Source organism: Oncorhynchus keta, chromosome 2 (assembly GCF_023373465.1).
Source record: "Oncorhynchus keta strain PuntledgeMale-10-30-2019 chromosome 2, Oket_V2, whole genome shotgun sequence".
Taxonomy (NCBI): domain Eukaryota; kingdom Metazoa; phylum Chordata; class Actinopteri; order Salmoniformes; family Salmonidae; genus Oncorhynchus; species Oncorhynchus keta.
In genome coordinates this window covers 51,626,504-51,646,086 of record NC_068422.1, presented here as the reverse complement: position 1 = coordinate 51,646,086, position 19,583 = coordinate 51,626,504, and the positions used below count along the sequence as shown (strand labels likewise).

Sequence of the window (19,583 nt, the reverse complement as noted above, 5' to 3'; positions counted from 1 at the left end):
GTCTTGTAGCGGATGCGAGCTTCAACTGGAAGCCAGTGGAGAGAGCGGAGGAGCGGGGTGACGTGAGAGAACTTGGGAAGGTTGAACACCAGACGGGCTGCGGCGTTCTGGATGAGTTGTAGGGGTTTAATGGCACAGGCAGGGAGCCCAGCCAACAGCGAGTTGCAGTAATCCAGACGGGAGATGACAAGTGCCTGGATTAGGACCTGCGCCGCTTCCTGTGTGAGGCAGGGTCGTACTCTGCGGATGTTGTAGAGCATGAACCTACAGGAACGGGCCAACTCTCTCCAGAAGTTCGGTGAGGATCTCTGAATGATCCAATGTTGACCTAAAAGACTAATGATGATAAATACAATCCACCTGTGTGTAATCAAGTCTCCGTATAAATGCACCTGCACTGTGATAGTCTCAGAGGTCCGTTAAAAGCGCAGAGAGCATCATGAAGAACAAGGAACACACCAGGCAGGTCCGAGATACTGTTGTGAAGAAGTTTAAAGCCGGATTTGGATACAAAAAGATTTCCCAAGCTTTAAACATCCCAAGGAGCACTGTGCAAGCGATAATATTGAAATGGAAGGAGTATCAGACCACTGCAAATCTACCAAGACCTGGCCGTCCCTCTAAACTTTCAGCTCATACAAGGAGAAGACTGATCAGAGATGCAGCCAAGAGGCCCATGATCACTCTGGATGAACTGCAGAGATCTACAGCTGAGGTGGGAGACTCTGTCCATAGGACAACAATCAGTCAGTCATATATTGCACAAATCTGGCCTTTATTGAAGAGTGGCAAGAAGAAAGCCATTTCTTAAAGATATCCATGAAAAGTGTTGTTTAATGTTTGCCACAAGCCACCTGGGAGACACACCAAACATGTGGAAGAAGGATGAAACCAAAATTAAACCAAAATTAAACTTTTTGGCAACAATGCAAAACGTTATGTTTGGCGTAAAAGCAACACAGCTCATCACCCTGACCACACCATCCCCACTGTCAAACATGGTGGTGGCAGCATCATGGTTTGGGCCTGCTTTTCTTCAGCAGGGACAGGGAAGATGGTTAAAATTGATGGGAAGATGGATGGAGCCAAATACAGGACCATTCTGGAAGAAAACCTGATGGAGTCTGCAAAAGACCTGAGACTGGGATGGAGATTTGTCTTCCAACAAGACAATGATCCAAAACATAAAGCAAAATCTACAATGGAATGATTCAAAAATAAACATATCCAGGTGTTAGAATGGTCAAGTCAAAGTCAGACCTGAATCCAATCGAGAATCTGTGGAAAGAACTGAAAACTGCTGTTCACAAATGCTCTCCATCCAACCTCACTGAGCTCGAGCTGTTTTGCAAGGAGGAATGGGAAAAAATGTCAGTCTCTCAATGTGCAAAACTGATAGAGACATACCCCAAGCGACTTACAGCTGTAATCGCAGCAAAAGGTGGCGCTACAAAGTATTAACTTAAAGGGGCTGAATAATTTTGCACGCCCAATTTTTCAGTTTTTGATTTGTTAAAAAAGTTTGAAATATCCAATAAATGTCATTCTACTTCATGATTGTGTCCCACTTGTTGTTGATTCTTCACAAAAAAATACAGTTTTATATCTTTATGTTTGAAGCCTGAAATGTGGCAAAAGGTCGCAAAGTTCAAGGGGGCCGAATACTTTCGCAAGGCACTGTATATACAGAGAAAAGAGTCGGCCCGAGAATTGAACCCTGTGGCACCCCCATAGAGACTGCCAGAGGACCGGACAGCATGCCCTCCGATTTGACACACTGAACTCTGTCTGCAAAGTAATTGGTGAACCAGGCAAGGCAGTCATCCGAAAAACCGAGGCTACTGAGTCTGCCGATAAGAATATGGTGATTGACAGAGTCGAAAGCCTTGGCAAGATCGATGAAGACGGCTGCACAGTACTGTCTTTTATCGATGGCGATTATGATATCGTTTATGTACATGTACAATTTGATTTGATTTGAAATATCATGAAGGCCTATTGCTATCCAAATGCTGACGAAGGCTATTGCCAAAACACATACGTTTGCTTTGACCTCTACTGACATTACATTTTTTTACTTAAATTATATTTCAGTGAGTGCAGGTTTTCATTTTCTCTGGAATAATCTGAATTTCCAGATCTAATTCCATGGTTGTACTGGTGTATAGATGTGTGAGCCAAGTGAAAAGTAGCCTCTTTTAACCACATGGGGGCAGAGAGGAGCATAGTAGGTAGCAACAGGGAATACAAAACAGAAGTGTGTGTGTGTGTGTGTGTGTGTGTGTGTGTGTGTGTGTGTGTGTGTGTGTGTGTGTGTGTGTGTGTGTGTGTGTGTGTGTGTGTGTGTGTGTGTGTGTGTGTGTGTGTGTGTGTGTGTGTGTGTGTGTGTGTGTGTGGTAGCAGATGGGTAGAAGCATCAATCTTATGTTTTATGTTAAGGGCCAGATGCCTACTCCTGGATTACAGGTAGCTTTATACTACCATTGTGTTTGCTTCAACTGTTTGTTATCCTCCATCACATGTTAATCAGAATCAATTGAATCCTCTGGGAGTGGAGACAGTACAGAGAGCTCCATATTTCACTTTAAAACCCTGTCAACATGATTTACTGTATTTTAAGGTGTCTTAAAGCATCATGTGACCATTGCCAAGAATTTCCACATCTGGTTTCTCTATTCTATTCTATTCTGTTAACATTGTTTTACGTCAGATAGTGCGACAAACCGTCTGCAACTATCAGTTGAGGGACGAGTGTCAAGTAGACATGACGCCACCTGTTGGAAGACATTGTTGTGTTGCTGTACAGTAAATTAATCTTTACAAAAGGAGTTAATGTAGGAAGAGCTTTCAATGTCATCCTGCACAAGATTGGAAAAAGTGAAGTTTGCATGACACCAGCCACATTTTGACAAACGGCTAACACTTTACATTAAGGTAGCTTTTATAACGTATTGGTCAAAATAGTGTGATAGCTGTTCAGTACTTGCCAAATAGTAAGCCAAATTTGACCTGCAGTTATTAACACTTTATAAAATGCACTTACACATGGTTATAACCTTTATCTGTCATCAAGCAACCATAAAAAGGCTGGAAATGTCATTATTTTTATTAATGTAATTTATTTTTGTTCTATTCCTTAATTCCACAACTCAGCTCTGAGTTGGCTGCCAATTGTGGAGTCATCAGCTAGAGCATAAAGGGAGGAGGGAAAGGTGTAAACTACATGTGATTTCACATTAATCTGCATGAAAGTAAAACAACACTATATAACAGAAATTGTAAAATAAAAATAATTTTGAAAGAGTGATTCCTGAAGGCCGTTAGACATAGTATATAAAGGGTTATGTGTTGTGTAACACCAGTGGGCTAGGGATGGCCTAGAGCCAGCAGTAATACTAGCTCAGCACTTTAGCCTGGCCATTAAACCAGCAGGCCTGTAGTCTACTGGACCAGTCTGACCACAGCCTGAGACTAACCTTGCCACTCTGTTGGAGAGACAGACACAGACACAGGTCACGCTCACGCACGCTCACGCACGCACACACACACACACACACACACACACACACACACACACACACACACACACACACACACACACACACACACACACACACACACACACACACACACACACACACACACACACACACACACACACACACACACATACAAAAAGATGCCCGCTAGGCCTGCCTAATGCTTCTTAGGCAGCTTCAGCTGGAAATCTGCGGCTGTTCCAAAACACCACTCAGGAAACGACATTTCCCTACATTTAACAGGGGAAAGAGAGAGAGAGAGAGAGCGAGAATGAGAAAGAAAGAACTGAGGGGAGTTTCTAAGTGAGAACAGAGCATGTACTGTTTCTTATTACACACAGTGATTTTGGAAATGGAGAAAGAAAATGAGAGAGAAGAGACAAAAATAGAGAAAAGTAGAGTAGGCTAGATGGTGGCCTGGGCTCTGGAGGATGGTGTAACTACTGGAGAGTTGTTACGTGGCTGTGTCTAGATGTATAGCTACATCTTGTTGTATTGCATAGTTTATTGTATAGTGCGTTTATGGATTGGTTGACTGTGGAAAATGAACTTCTCCTCTGTAATGTACGTTCTCTTGACTAGAGCTCTCATAGCAGGTAAGGTGCTCTACTTACATACTACTACTGTATTCACATACTGTACTACCTCTGTATTAACATACTACTACCCTGTATTTACTTGCTGTTAATTTATCTCTGTATAAGTAGGGATAGATAAATACTTTTGCACATTCTTGAGTTTGAATTGTCAGGATACTCTTCACTCTCAACCATGTGAACTTATACAGTACATTGTCAGGCCACTGTTTTATATGTTATCCCATACAAACATTCTTCACATTTTATTGTGTTACAAAGGGCATAAAAATGTATTTAATTGGAATTGTGGAAGAACCTCTTAATAAAAAAATGTATTAATAGAATACCTAAAATATGTCTCCATGCATCAAATACATTTTACAATCACCTATGGCATTGATTGCAGCTATGAGTCTTCTTGGGTAAGTCGTATAGACTTTGCACACCTGGATTGTGAAATATTTTCCCATTATTCTTTTCAAAATTCTTCAAGCTCTGTCAAGATGTTGGGGATCAAGTCTTGCCATAGACTTTCAAGCAGATTTAAGTAGATACTGTAACTTGCCCGCTCAGGAACATTCACTCTCTTCTTGGTAAGCAACTCCAGTTTAGATTTTGCCTTGTGTTGGAGGTTATTGTCCTGCTTAAAGGTGAATTATTCTCCCAGTTTCTGGTGTAAAGTAGACTAACGCAAACTGTGCTTAGCACCATCCCATTTCTTTTAATCCTAAAAACCGCCCCGTATTTGCCGATGTAAAGCATGCCTATACCATGACACAGCCACCCAAACACAAGGCTTTGCAATTAGGCCAAAAAGTGTATTCCTTTACCATGTTTTTTTTGCAATATTACTTTAGTGCCTTTTTGCATTCAAGATGCATTTTTTTGGCATATTCTGTATATTTCTATTCTTCTTTTCACCGTGTCATTTAGGTCATTATTTTGGAGTCACTAGTTTTCTCCCATTACATCCCTGGAGCAGTTTAATTCCTGTCCTGCAGCTCAGTTCAGAAGGATGACTATCTTTGATGTGTCTAGGTTGTTTAATATATGATCCACAGCATAATTATGAACTTGACCATGCATGAAGAGATTATAAATGTCTGATTTGTTATTGTTACCCATCTACCAATCACTGCCCTTTTTATGAGGCTTTCAAAAAGCTCCCTGGTCTTTGTAGTTGAATCTGTGCTTGGAATTCAATAGTTGACTGATTGACCTTACAGATGTTGGATGTTTGGGGAACAGAGCAACGTTTAGTCATTCAAAAATCCTGTCAACCCCTATTATTTCACACAGAGTGACTTCATGTAACTTATTATGTAATTTGATAAGCCACATGTTACTCCTGAACTAATTTAGGCTTGCATACACCTTAAGACTGGAACAGCCAGCGGTCAGGGATCTTGTTGAGCAGGGTGAGGTAAGGGAGAAGGTTACCTAGCCTAAACAAAGGGGTCTGAATACTTATGCAATGACTATATTTTAGTTATGACATTAGTTGACATTAGAGTATTTTGTGTAGATTTTTGACAACTAAAAATCATAATTCAATTAATTTTAATCTGACTTTGTTATACGTTTGCAAGGCACTGTATCTACCATCTGTCAGCAACAGGAGATAAGCAGTCACTAACTCCTCATATATCAGTTTTGAAGTTCAGAGTGCTTGCATCTCAAAATCAACCACATATCGAAAGTATATAAGCTAGGTATATATATATATATACAGTGGGGCAAACAAGTATTTAGTCAGCCACCAATTGTGCAAGTTCTCCCACTTAAAAAGATGAGGCCTGTAATTTTCATCATAGGTATACTTCAACTATGACAGACAAAACGAGAGAAAAAAAATCCAGAAAATCACATTGTAGGATTTTTAATTAATTTATTTGCAAATTATTGTGGGAAATGAGTATTTGGTCACCTACAAGCAAGCAAGATTTCTGGCTCTCACAGACCTGTAACTTCTTCTTTAAGAGGCTCCTCTGTCCTCCACTCGTTACCTGTATTAATGGCACCTGTTTGAACTTGTTGTCAGTATAAAAGACACCTGTCCACAACCTCAAACAGTCACACTCCAAACTCCACTATGGCCAAGACCAAAGAGCTGTCAAAGGACACCAGAAACAAAATTGTAGACCTGTACCAGGCTGGGAAGACTGAATCTGCAATAGGTAAGCAGCTTGGTGTGAAGAAATCAACTGTGGGAGCAATTATTAGAAAATGGAAGACATACAAGACCACTGATAATCTCCCTCGATCTGGGGCTCCACGCAAGATCTCACCCCGTGGGGTCAAAATTATCACAAGAACGGTGAGCAAACCACACGGTGGGACCTAGTGAATGACCTGCAGAGAGCTGAGACCAAAGTAACAAAGCCTACCATCAGTAACACACTACGCCGCCAGGGACTCAAATCCTGCAGTTCCAGACGTGTCCCCCTGCTTAAGCCAGTACATATCCAGGCCCGTCTGAAGTTTGCTAGAGAGCATTTAGATGATCCAGAAGAATATTGGGAGAATGTCATGTGGTCAGATGACACCAAAATATAACTTTTTGGTAAAAACTCAACTCTTTGTGTTTGGAGGACAAAGAATGCTGAGTTGCATCCGAAGAACACCATACCTACTGTGAAGCACGGGGGTGGAAACATCATGCTTTGGGGCTGTTTCTCTGAAAAGTGACCAGGGCGACTGATCCATGTAAAAGAAAGAATGAATGGGGCCATGTATCGTGAGATTTTGAGTGAAAACCTCCTTCCATCAGCAAGGGCAACGTGACTGGATTTTTCAGCATGACAATGATCCCAAACACACAGCCCGGGCAACAAAGGAGTGGCTTCGTAAGAAGCATTTCAAGGTCCTGGAGTGGCCTAGCCAGTCTCCAGATCTCAACCCCATAGAAAATCTTTGGAGGGAGTTGAAAGTCTGTGTTGCCCAGCAACAGCCCCAAAACATCACTGCTCTAGAGGAGATCTAAGTATTGAGAACAAAGTATTGAGATAAACTTTTGTTATTGACCAAATACTTTTTTCCACAACAATTTGCATATAAATTCATTAAAAATCCTACAATGTGTTTTCCTGGATTTTTTTTCTCATTTTGTCTGTCATAGTGGAAGTGTACCTATGATGAAAATTTCAGGCCTCTCTCATCTTTTTAAGTGGGAGAACTTGCACAATTTGTGGCTGACTAAATACTTTTTTTGCCCCATATATCTATATATAGTATATTTCATTAAGCAGATGCTTTTATCCAACGTGACTTACAGTAATTTGTGCATACATGTTTTATGTATGGGTGGAACCCACTATCCTCGCGTTGCAAGTGCCATGCTCTGCAGAGATGTGCGTGCATGTGTTATTATGTGTGTGTTTGCATGCACTGGTTTTGTAAACAAAGAAATAGCTGTGGTTTGGTTGAATTCAGCTCTTGTTCTGACTTCAGTGTTACTGTCTTTGTCACAAATTGCACCCTATTCCGAATAGTGCACTACTTTTGACCAGAGCCCATGTTTGATGACCTGTGGGCTTTTGTCTCTATGGCGTGGTCATGGACAACATATGAACATGGTTATGACATAAAGATATTCCGTACATACACTGCAAAATAAATCTAGTTGTTTCAACTAATTATTATTAAGTAACACTGGTTCCACAGCCTTTTTGTTGTTAATTCAACTTTTCGGTCCAAATGTTACCTGAACTAAAAAAAACAATAGTTGGCCAAGACTTAGCTCCAACTTGAGAAAACTTAGACAAAAATGCAATACATTTTAAATTATATGATTTCTCAATTTGTCTGTTCATTCAATTATAAATTATTATCTGAGCATCTTAACTGAAAAAGGCAGTGTAACTACATTGTATGTTAAAAAACACTATGTTTGTAACTAATTCCACAGCCTTTTTTTAGGTAAGATGCACAAATAATAATTCATACTTGAATGAATAGACAAGTAAAACAAACATATAATTTTTAATTTGCAGATAACACCGAACTGTTGAGTAAACAAAAAAAAAAGACTGTGGAACCAGTTACTTATTAAAAATGAGTTGAAACAACTAAAACATTTTTTTTTTACACATGTAACTTATCAGATGAATGGACCAATTCATATTTACAGTGAACATACATAATATAGCCTTTAGTGGTTATGACGTAAACATAAAGTGGGGAGAACAAGTATTTGATACACTGCCGATTTTGCAGGTTTTCCTACTTACAAAGCATGTAGAGGTCTGTAATTTTTATCATAGGTACACTTCAACTGTGAGAGACGGAATCTAAAACAAAATTCCAGAAAATCACATTGTATGATATTTAAGTAATTCCTTTGCATTGTTTTGCATGACATAAGTATTTGATACATCAGAATAGCAGAACTTAATATTTGGTGCAGAAACCTTTGTTTACAATTACCGAGATCATACATTTCCTGTAGTTCTTGACCAGGTTTGCAAACACTGGAGCAGAGATTTTGGCCCACTCCTCCATACAGACTTTCTCCAGATCCTTCAGGTTTCAGGGCTGTCGCTGGGCAATACGGACTTTCAGCTCCCTCCAAAGATGTTCTATTGGGTTCAGGTCTGGATACTGGCTAGGCCAGTATATGCTGACGGAGCCACTCCTTAGTTGCCCTGGCTGTGTGTTTCGGGACGTTGTCATGCTGGAAGACCCAGCCACGACCCATCTTCAATGCTCTTACTGAGGGAAGGAGGTTGTTGGCCAAGATCTCGTGATACATGGTCCCATCCATCCTCCCTTCAATTCGGTGCAGTCGTCCTGTCCCCTTTGCAGATAAGCATCCCAAAAAAATGATGTTTCCACCTCCATGCTTCATGGTTTGGAATGGTGTTCTTGGGGTTGTACTCATCCTTCGTCTTCCTCCAAACACGGCGAGTGGAGTTTAGACCAAAAAGCTCTATTTTTGTCTCATCAGACCACATGAACTTCTCCCATTCCTCCTCTGGATCATCCAGATGGTCATTGGCAAACTTTAGACGTGCCTGTAAATGCGCTGGCTTGAGCAGGGGGACCTTGCGTGCGCTGCAGCATTTTAATCCATGACGGCGTAGTGCGTTACTAATGGTTTTCTTTGAGACTGTGGTCCCAGCTCTCTTCAGGTCATTGACCAGGTCCTGCCGTGTAGTTCTGGGCTGATCCCTCACCTTCCTCATGATCATTGATGCCCCACAAGGTGAGATCTTGCATGGAGCCCCAGACCGAGGGTGATTCACCATCATCTTGAACTTCTTCCATTTTCTAATAATTGCACCAACAGTTGTTGCCTTCTCAAGAAGCTGCTTTCCTATTGTCCTGTAGCCCTTCCCAGCCTTGTGCATGTCTACAATTTTAACCCTGATGTCCTTACACAGCTCTCTGGTCTTGGCCATTGTGGAGAGGTTGGAGACTGTTTGATTGACTGTGTGGACAGGTGTCTTTTATACAGTTAACGAGTTCAAACAGGTGCAGTTAATGCAGGTAATGAGTGGAGAACAGGAGGGCTTCTTAAAGAAAAACTAACAGGTCTGTGAGAGCAGGAATTCTTACTGGTTTTACATGATCAAATACTTATGTCATGCAATAAAATGCAAATTAATTACTTAAAAATCAAACAATGTGATTTTCTCGATTTTTGTTTTAGATTGCGTCTCTCACAGTTGAAGTGTACCTATGATTTAAAAAACAGACCTCTACATGCTTTGTAAGTAGGAAAACCTGCAAAATCGGCAGTGTATCAAATAATTGTTCTCCCCACTGTATGTGCATGATGCGCAGCGCTAGTTCATACAGGAAACCAGAGTATTGGCATAAGCTGATAGCATCAGCTGGTATTGCACCAATTAGATTCATCACTCCACGTTAATATGGCAGTCTATTTAGTCCACCAGGTTCTGCACACACTTCTCTGATGGCTGCCATGCGCAAACTATGCACTGGTGTTCTCGGTGGCATGCTATTGCAGGAACACGCCTTACTCGCATGCATGTCTGTTACACACACACGCACACGCACACGCACACACACACACACACACACACACACACACACACACACACACACACACACACACACACACACACACACACACACACACACACACACACACACACACACACACACACACACACACACACTATTTATGGAACACAGGTGGTCCTTGTTATCCTGTGTTTCTCTCTCTTCCCCTTTTCTCTCTCTGTACAGTAGATAAATGTGTACCACCTGTAGCTGTTCTGTCTCTGCTGGCAAATTGTCCATACTGTTTCCAGACAGACTGACTCCCCTGAACAGACCTGACCCAGCTGGTAGCACTGGGCATCAACACACACAACCCCCCTTTAGAAAGTGTACAGTCTGTGAACAAGTCAAACTCTCTTAAACCTCTCCAGACCCTGTCTGGACTTCTATTTATCTATAAATGTACTGATGATCCAGTATGAATGTTACAGTTGTTATTCAAGAGGTGATATAATGTACAGTATTTAGAATCACAGATAGAGTAGATTTGAGCAATAGTGTCAGTACAGTCTCTGAGTAGGTGTGTGTGGGCGTGTATGCGTGCATTCATGCATGTGTGTGTGTGTGTGTGTGTGTGTGTGTGTGTGTGTGTGTGTATGTGTTACGAGAATTATGTTCTCAATGTTCATAAACCACTTCAATTAAACTACTCAGTCTGCAACCCAGAATTTGTAAGATTCTGTTTGAATGAAACAGACGGAGGCCCAGCTATGATAGTCAAAATGTTTATTCACGAGAGCGCTAGTCCGTTGTACAAAATCATACATTTTATACTGGCTCCTTACGCACTTACATTCACACACAAACAGTAGGTATCCTACGCACATACTGTATCACTATTCAGCCGACAAAGATTAGGGAGACCGTGGGAAGCACTCCCTGTCCTCTCTCAAGATTAGGGAGGCGGTGAGAAGTACTCCCTGCCCTCTCCCAAATCTCGCAGTGGCCCCTTGCCAAGGTCGGCACCAAATTTAGCTGAGACAGTCTGTGTTTAAGATACTATAAAGATCTATTGTACAGATATATAATATATTGACTAAACCTAAACAAACCCATCAGATTATAAATGTATGATTCTAATCAATTTCATACAGTTATAAGGTTTCAGAGTGTAATTATTTCATCATTATCATTACATTTACATTTAAGTCATTTAGCAGACGCTCTTATCCAGAGCGACTTACAAATTGGTGCATTCACCTTATGACATCCAGTGGAACAGCCACTTTACAATAGTTCATCTAAATCTTTTAGGGGGGGTGAGAAGGATTACTTATCCTATCCTAGGTATTCCTTAAAGAGGTGGGGTTTCAGGTGTCTCCGGAAGGTGGTGATTGACTCCGCTGTCCTGGCGTCGTGAGGGAGTTTGTTCCACCATTGGGGGGCCAGAGCAGCGAACAGTTTTGACTGGGCTGAGCGGGAACTGTACTTCCTCAGTGGTAGGGAGGCGAGCAGGCCAGAGGTGGATGAACGCAGTGCCCTTGTTTGGGTGTAGGGCCTGATCAGAGCCTGGAGGTACTGAGGTGCCGTTCCCCTCACAGCTCCGTAGGCAAGCACCATGGTCTTGTAGCGGATGCGAGCTTCAACTGGAAGCCAGTGGAGAGAGCGGAGGAGCGGGGTGACGTGAGAGAAACTTGCGAAGGTTGAACACCAGTCGGGCTGCGGCGTTCTGGATGAGTTGTAGGGGTTTAATGGCACAGGCAGGGAGCCCAGCCAACAGCGAGTTGCAGTAATCCAGACGGGAGATGACAAGTGCCTGGATTAGGACCTGCGCCGCTTCCTGTGTGAGGCAGGGTCGTACTCTGCGGATGTTGTAGAGCATGAACCTACAGGAACGGGCCACCGCCTTGATGTTAGTTGAGAACGACAGGGTGTTGTCCAGGATCACGCCAAGGTTCTTAGCGCTCTGGGAGGAGGACACAATGGAGTTGTCAACCGTGATGGCGAGATCATGGAACGGGCAGTCCTTCCCCGGGCGGAAGAGCAGCTCCGTCTTGCCGAGGTTCAGCTTGAGGTGGTGATCCGTCATCCACACTGATATGTCTGCCAGACATGCAGAGATGCGATTCGCCACCTGGTCATCAGAAGGGGGAAAGGAGAAGATTAATTGTGTGTCGTCTGTATAGCAATGATAGGAGAGACCACCAATAGGAGAGGGCCTAGAACAGAGCCCTGGGGGACACCAGTGGTGAGAGCGCGTGGTGAGGAGACAGATTCTCGCCACGCCACCTGGTAGGAGCGACCTGTCAGGTAGGACGCAATCCAAGCGTGGGCCGCGCCGGAGATGCCCAACTCGGAGAGGGTGGAGAGGAGGATCTGATGGTTCACAGTATCGAAGGCAGCCGATAGGTCTAGAAGGATGAGAGCAGAGGAGAGAGTTAGCTTTAGCAGTGCGGAGCGCCTCCGTGATGCAGAGAAGAGCAGTCTCAGTTGAATGACTAGTCTTGAAACCTGACTGATTTGGATCAAGAAGGTCATTCTGAGAGAGATAGCGGTAGAGCTGGCCAAGGACGGCACGTTCAAGAGTTTTGGAGAGAAAAGAAAGAAGGGATACTGGTCTGTAGTTGTTGACATCGGAGGGATCGAGTGTAGGTTTTTTCAGAAGGGGTGCAACTCTCGCTCTCTTGAGGACTGAAGGGACGTAGCCAGCGGTCAGGGATGAGTTGATGAGCGAGGTTAGGTAAGGGAGAAGGTCTCCGGAAATGGTCTGGAGAAGAGAGGAGGGGATAGGGTCAAGCGGGCAGGTTGTTGGGCGGCCGGCCGTCACAAGACGCGAGATTTCATCTGGAGAGAGAGGGGAGAAAGAGGTCAGAGCACAGGGTAGGGCAGTGTGAGCAGAACCAGCGGTGCCGTTTGACTTAGCAAACGAGGATCGGATGTCGTCGACCTTCTTTTCAAAATGGTTGACGAAGTCATCTGCAGAGAGGGAGGAGGGGGAGGGGGAGGAGGATTCAGGAGGGAGGAGAAGGTGGCAAAGAGCTTCCTAGGGTTAGAGGCAGATGCTTGGAATTTAGAGTGGTAGAAAGTGGCTTTAGCAGCAGAGACAGAGGAGGAAAATGTAGAGAGGAGGGAGTGAAAGGATGCCAGGTCCGCAGGAGGCGAGTTTTCCTCCATTTCCGCTCGGCTGCCCGGAGCCCTGTTCTGTGAGCTCGCAATGAGTCGTCGAGCCACGGAGGCGGGAGGGAGGACCGAGCCGGCCTGGAGGATAGGGGACATAGAGAGTCAAAGGATGCAGAAAGGGAGGAGAGGAGGGTTGAGGAGGCAGAATCAGGAGATAGGTTGGAGAAGGTTTGAGCAGAGGGAAGAGATGATAGGATGGAAGAGGAGAGAGTAGCGGGGGAGAGAGAGCGAAGGTTGGGACGGCGCGATACCATCCGAGTAGGGGCAGTGTGGGAAGTGTTGGATGAGAGCGAGAGGGAAAAGGATACAAGGTAGTGGTCGGAGACTTGGAGGGGAGTTGCAATGGGGTTAGTGGAAGAACAGCATCTAGTAAAGATGAGGTCGAGCGTATTGCCTGCCTTGTGAGTAGGGGGAAGGTGAGAGGGTGAGGTCAAAAGAGGAGAGGAGTGGAAAGAAGGAGGCAGAGAGGAATGAGTCAAAGGTAGACGTGGGGAGGTTAAAGTCGCCCAGAACTGTGAGAGGTGAGCCGTCCTCAGGAAAGGAGCTTATCAAGGCATCAAGCTCATTGATGAACTCTCCGAGGAACCTGGAGGGCGATAAATGATAAGGATGTTAAGCTTGAAAGGGCTGGTAACTGTGACAGCATGGAATTCAAAGGAGGCGATAGACAGATGGGTAAGGGGAGAAAGAGAGAATGACCACTTGGGAGAGATGAGGATCCCGGTGCCACCACCCCGCTGACCAGAAGCTCTCGGGGTGTGCGAGAACACGTGGGCGGACGAGGAGAGAGCAGTAGGAGTAGCAGTGTTATCTGTGGTGATCCATGTTTCCGTCAGTGCCAAGAAGTCGAGGGACTGGAGGGAGGCATAGGCTGAGATGAACTCTGCCTTGTTGGCCGCAGAACGGCAGTTCCAGAGGCTACCGGAGAACTGGAACTCCACGTGGGTCGTGCGCGCTGGGACCACCAGATTAGGGTGGCCGCGGCCATGCGGTGTGGAGCGTTTGTATGGTCTGTGCAGAGAGGAGAGAACAGGGATAGACAGACACATAGTTGACAGGCTACAGAAGAGGCTACGCTAATGCAAGGAGATTGGAATGACAAGTGGACTACACGTCTCGAATGTTCAGAAAGTTAAGCTTACGTAGCAAGAATCTTATTGACTAAAATGATTAAAATGATACAGTACTGCTGAAGTAGGCTAGCTGGCAGTGGCTGCGTTGTTGACACTACACTAATCAAGTCGTTCCGTTGAGTGTAATAGTTTCTACAGTGCTACTATTCGGGGGCTAGCTGGCTAGCGAGCAGTGTTGATTACGTTACGTTGCGTTAAAAGAATGACAATAGCTGGCTAGCTAACCTAGAAAATCGCTCTAGACTACACAATTATCTTTGATACAAGGACGGCTATGTAGCTAGCTATGTAGCTAGCTACGATCAAGCAAATCAAACCGTTGTGCTGTAATGAAATGAAATGAAAATGTGATACTACCTGTGGAGCGAAGCGGAATGCGACCGGGTTGTTGTTGGCTAGCTGTTAGCTGTTAGCTGTTAGCTAGCTAGCAGTGTCTCCTACGTTAAGGACGACAAATAGCTGGCTAGCTAACCTCGGTAAATTAAGATAATCACTCTAAGACTACACACTCTAAACTACACAATTATCTTGGATACGAAGACAGCAAAGACAACTATGTAGCTAGCTAACACTACACTAATCAAGTCGTTCAGTTGAGTGTAATAGTTTCTACGGTGCTGCTATACGATGGACGTTAGCTATGTGGCTAGCTGCAGTAGACTACGTTAGGACGACGAAATACGATAATTACGCAATTATCTTTGATACAAAGACGGCGATGTAGCTAGCTAAGAAGAAATTGCTAAGATTAGACAAATCAAACCGTTGTACTATAATGAAATGTAATGAAAAGTAATGAAAAGTAATACTACCTGCGGACCGAAGTGCGAAGTGCGAATGCGACCGCTCGCTCCAACCCGAAAATTCTAAATTATCTTTCAACATTTAAATTACTTTAACAGTATGTTTGTCCCCACAGGTGTGTGTGAGGCCCTGAATGTGACCGTGATCCCTGGGCCAGTTGTCATGGTTAGTGAGGGTGAGAACCTGAACCTGTCCTGCCTCGTCTCCCAGAAGAAGAGGAGCAACAGCTTCCTCGTCCTCCGATGGCTCTTCTCTCCTCCTCCTCCCTCTTTCCCTCCTCTCCCTCCATCGCCATCCCCTCCTCTTCCTGAACAGCTGATTGTGAAGTTGACCATGAAGAAGATACAGATATATGGGAACTACAGTTGCCGGTTCTCCCAGCCCAAGTTCCATCTGTATGAGGAGAGAGAGGGAAGTACAGAGGGAGAGGTGTATGGACTGCTGGTTCTGAATGTGACTCGAAGGGACCGAGGGTTCTACACCTGTAGGGTCCAGGAGATACGCAGACACAGAAACAGCTGGAAGGCTTCGTCTAATGGCACCTCTGCAGCCCAGCTCACTGGTAAGAGTATGTGAGTTGTGTATGTGTGTTTTTTCATGTGTACCTATGGGTGTGTTCATGTGCTTGTGTGTGTGTGTGTTAGTGCCCAGGACTGCTCTATGGTTATGTAAAGAACGATGGTCTCAAGGTCAGTTACACAGCTGTTTCCTTCAGCTCAAAATCAGAGCGAGGTTACCTCTAGTCAGTCACAGCTCTCAGAATAGAGCTTTCCTGGCCCTGGTTGTTATGCCACAGATAACTGACTGCCAGTAAAACGATCTACTTGTGTAGACACACAATAATTTAAACTCTACAAGATTTCCCTGCCATGTACAGTAAACAGGCCTGGAGGCTAACAATATGAAGCATGGGGAGACCTGGGACCAACGTATGGAGATAGAAATATATCAAAATGTTTCAAATATATGAGTAGTGAGTCACAAACAAAATATGTCTTTAAAGATACCCATATAGTTTCACAAACATATGCCATGATCCAAATAAAATAAAATTTGATTTGATTTGAAAAGCAAATTAGTCAAAAACAAATGCTGATTACCAAATACATGCAAGACATATTTTTTTCTGATTAACACAGCACATTACTACTGTAGTATATTTCTTACCTTGCAAACACAATGTTAACATTTGTGACAGGTAACAGGATCTGAGGCGTTTGACGCCAGTTCCTACTTCACAGTAGGGCTGTTTACAGAAAAATGCCTTCTTGAACTTTCATGTGGCTTACTTACAAACTTGAATAGGATACGAAAATATGAATACAAATGTTAAATTATGAGCCTAATTTAGCGAAGTAGAAAACACTGCGCTATACAGCGAGAAAGAAAGGATCCTTCCTGGCTGAAATAGTGGAGTGGTTGGAAATGCCCGAGATATGAGTCCTGACTGATCTGTCATGTCACAGGCTTCCTTAGTCAGTATATACAGTACAGTGCCTGCAGAAAGTATTCACACCTGTTGACTTTCTCCACATTTTGTTGTTTTACAGACTGAATTTAAAATATATTAAATTGTCACTGGCCGAGACACAGTAAATACCCCATAATGTCAAAGTGACATTTTTGGGGATTTATTTTGTATTTTTTTTACAATTAATTAAAAGTGAAATACTGAAATGACTTGACTCAATAAGTATTCACCCCTTTGTTATGGCAAGCCTAAATAAGTTCAGGAGTAAAAATTTGCTTAACAAGTCACATAAAAAGTTTAATGGACTCACTTTGTGTGGAATAATAGTGTTTAACATGAGTTTTGAATGACTATCTCATCTCTGTACCCCACACATAGAATTATCTGTAAGGTCCCTCAGTCAAGCAGTGCATTTCAAACACAGATTCAACCACAAAGACCAGGGAGGTTTTCCAATGCCTCACAAAGAAGGGCACCTGTTGGTAGATGGGTAAACATTTAAAAAACAGACATTGAATATCCCTTTGAGCATGGTGAAGTTATTAATTACACTTTGAATGATGTATCAATACATCCATGTCACTACAAAGATACAGGCGTCCTTCCTAACTCAGTTGCCGGTATAAGGAAGGAAACCGCTCAGGGGTTTCACCGTGAGCCCAATGGTGACTTAAATAGTTTAAAGGCTGTGATAGGAGAAAACTGAGGATGGATCAACAACATTGTAGTTACTCCACAATACTAACCTAATTGACAGAATGAAAAGAAGGAAGACTGTACAGAATTTTTTAAAATTGCAACAAGGCACTACAGTACTAATGTCTGAATAAAAATAATTATGTTTGTGTCAAATCCAATACAACACACTCCATATTTTCAAGCATAGGGATGGCTGCATCATGGTATGGGTATGCTTGTAATCATTTATGACTGGGTAGTTTTTAAGGATAAAAAATAAATGTAATAGAGTTAAGGACTAGGCAGTTTTTCAGGATGAAAAATTAACGGAATGGACTTCCTAGAGGAAAACCTGGTTCAGTCTGCTTTCCACCAAACACTGGGATATGATTTCACCTTTCAGCAGAAAAATTACCTAAAACACAAGGCCAAATATACACTGAAGACAGTGAATGTTCATGAGTGTCCAAGTTATAGTTTTGATTTAAATCTGCTTGAAAAAAAGGCTTGAAATTCTATATTGTTGACTAGCAATGACTAGCAATGATCATTGCTAGCAATGACTAGCAATGATCAAACACCAATATGACGGAGTTTGACACATTTTGAAAAGAATAATGGGCAAATGTTGCACAATCCAGGTGTGGAAAGCTCTTAGAGACTTACTCAGAAAGACTCACAGTTTTAATTGCTGCCAGATAATACTTTCTGGAAGACAATACCATGCTGACTCGTGTGTTTACATGTGTGGGGTGCGGCTACGTCTTAAGAGGAACGATGGGCATTTTCTCCTACTTGTCTCTTAAGTTGAATAAACTTTACGTACCTTTAAAGGCCCAATGCAGCCATTTTTACCTCAATATCATATCATTTCTGGATAACAATTGAGTACCTTACTGTGATTGTTACAAATAAAAATGGTCAAAAAGAAATAGCAAATAGCTTTATTTTCCACCATAATTTGCAAATAAATTCATTAAAAATCCTACAATGTGATATTCTGGATTTTTTTTCTCATTTTGTCTGTCATAGTTGAAGTGTACCTATGATGAAAATTACAGGCCTCTCTCATCTTTTTAAGTGGGAGAACTTGCAGAATTGATGGCTGACTAAATACTTTTTTTGCCCCACTGTATATATGAGGAATTGGAAATTATGCAGACAATTACATTGATGGAAGATACAATCTATCTGTAGTAAAAAAGTTGATCTACCTATTTAAAAAAAACGTCAATACCTGTTTGCGTACCCATTGTTGCGTTAGTTAGTTTTTAATTAATGGTCAATATCATAAGTTCCACCGTCTTTCCTACCTACCCCACCGGCTACTGTTATTTTTCTCTGAGTTGCAACTGCGAACTAGGTTATGTGTGCGACCCGCATTTAAATATTAACTCAGCAAAAAAAGAAATGTCCTCTCACTGTCAACTGCGTTTATTTTCAGCAAACTTAACATGTGTAAATATTTGTATGAACATAACAAAATTCAAATGAGACATAAACTGAACAAGTTCCACAGACATGTGACTAACAGAAATGTAATAATGTGTCCCTGAACAAAGGGGGATCAAAATCAAAAGTACCAGTCAGTATCTGGTGTGGACACCAGCTGCATTAAGTACTGCAGTGCATCTCCTCCTCGTGGACTGCACCAGATTTGCCCGTTCTTGCTGTGAGATGTTACCCCACTCTTCCACCAAGTTCCCGAACATTTCTGGTGGAATTGGCCCTAGCCCACACCCTCCGATCCAACAGGTCCTAGACGTGCTCAAGGGGATTGAGATCCGGGCTCTTTGCTGGCCATGGCAGAACACTGACATTCCTTTCTTGCAGGAAATCACACACAGAACGAGCAGTATGGCTGGTGGCATTGTCATGCTGGAGGGTCATGTCAGGATGAGCCTGCAGGAAGGGTACCAAATGAGGGAGGAGGATGTCTTCCCTGTAACGCACAGCGTTGATCGCCTGCAATGACAACAAGCTCAGTCCGATGATGCTGTGACACACTGCCCCAGACCATGAAGGACCCTTGACCTCCAAATCGATTCCGCTCCAGAGCACAGCCCTCAGTGTAATACTCATTCCTTCAAAGATACGCGAATCCGACCATCACCCCTTGTGAGACAAAACCGTGACTTGTCAGTGAAGAGCACTTTTTGCCAGTCCTGTCTGGTCCAGCGACGGTGGGTTTGTGCCCATAGGCGATGTTGCTGCCGATGATGTCTGGTGAGGA

General features: G+C 43.1%; 1 protein-coding gene across 1 annotated transcript in view; it reads left to right on the top strand.

The window, feature by feature from the left end:
• The first annotated feature begins 3,735 nt into the window (after positions 1 to 3,735).
• LOC118402452 (V-set and transmembrane domain-containing protein 4-like) overlaps positions 3,736 to 19,583 on the top strand; it is a 28,669-nt gene continuing 12,821 nt past the window's right edge. The window contains exons 1-2 of the mRNA XM_035800667.2: positions 3,736 to 4,135; positions 15,317 to 15,763. Of these exons, the coding sequence (XP_035656560.1) occupies positions 4,084 to 4,135; positions 15,317 to 15,763 (499 nt within the window). The 5' untranslated portion in view covers positions 3,736 to 4,083. The remainder of the gene's footprint in view (positions 4,136 to 15,316; positions 15,764 to 19,583) is intronic.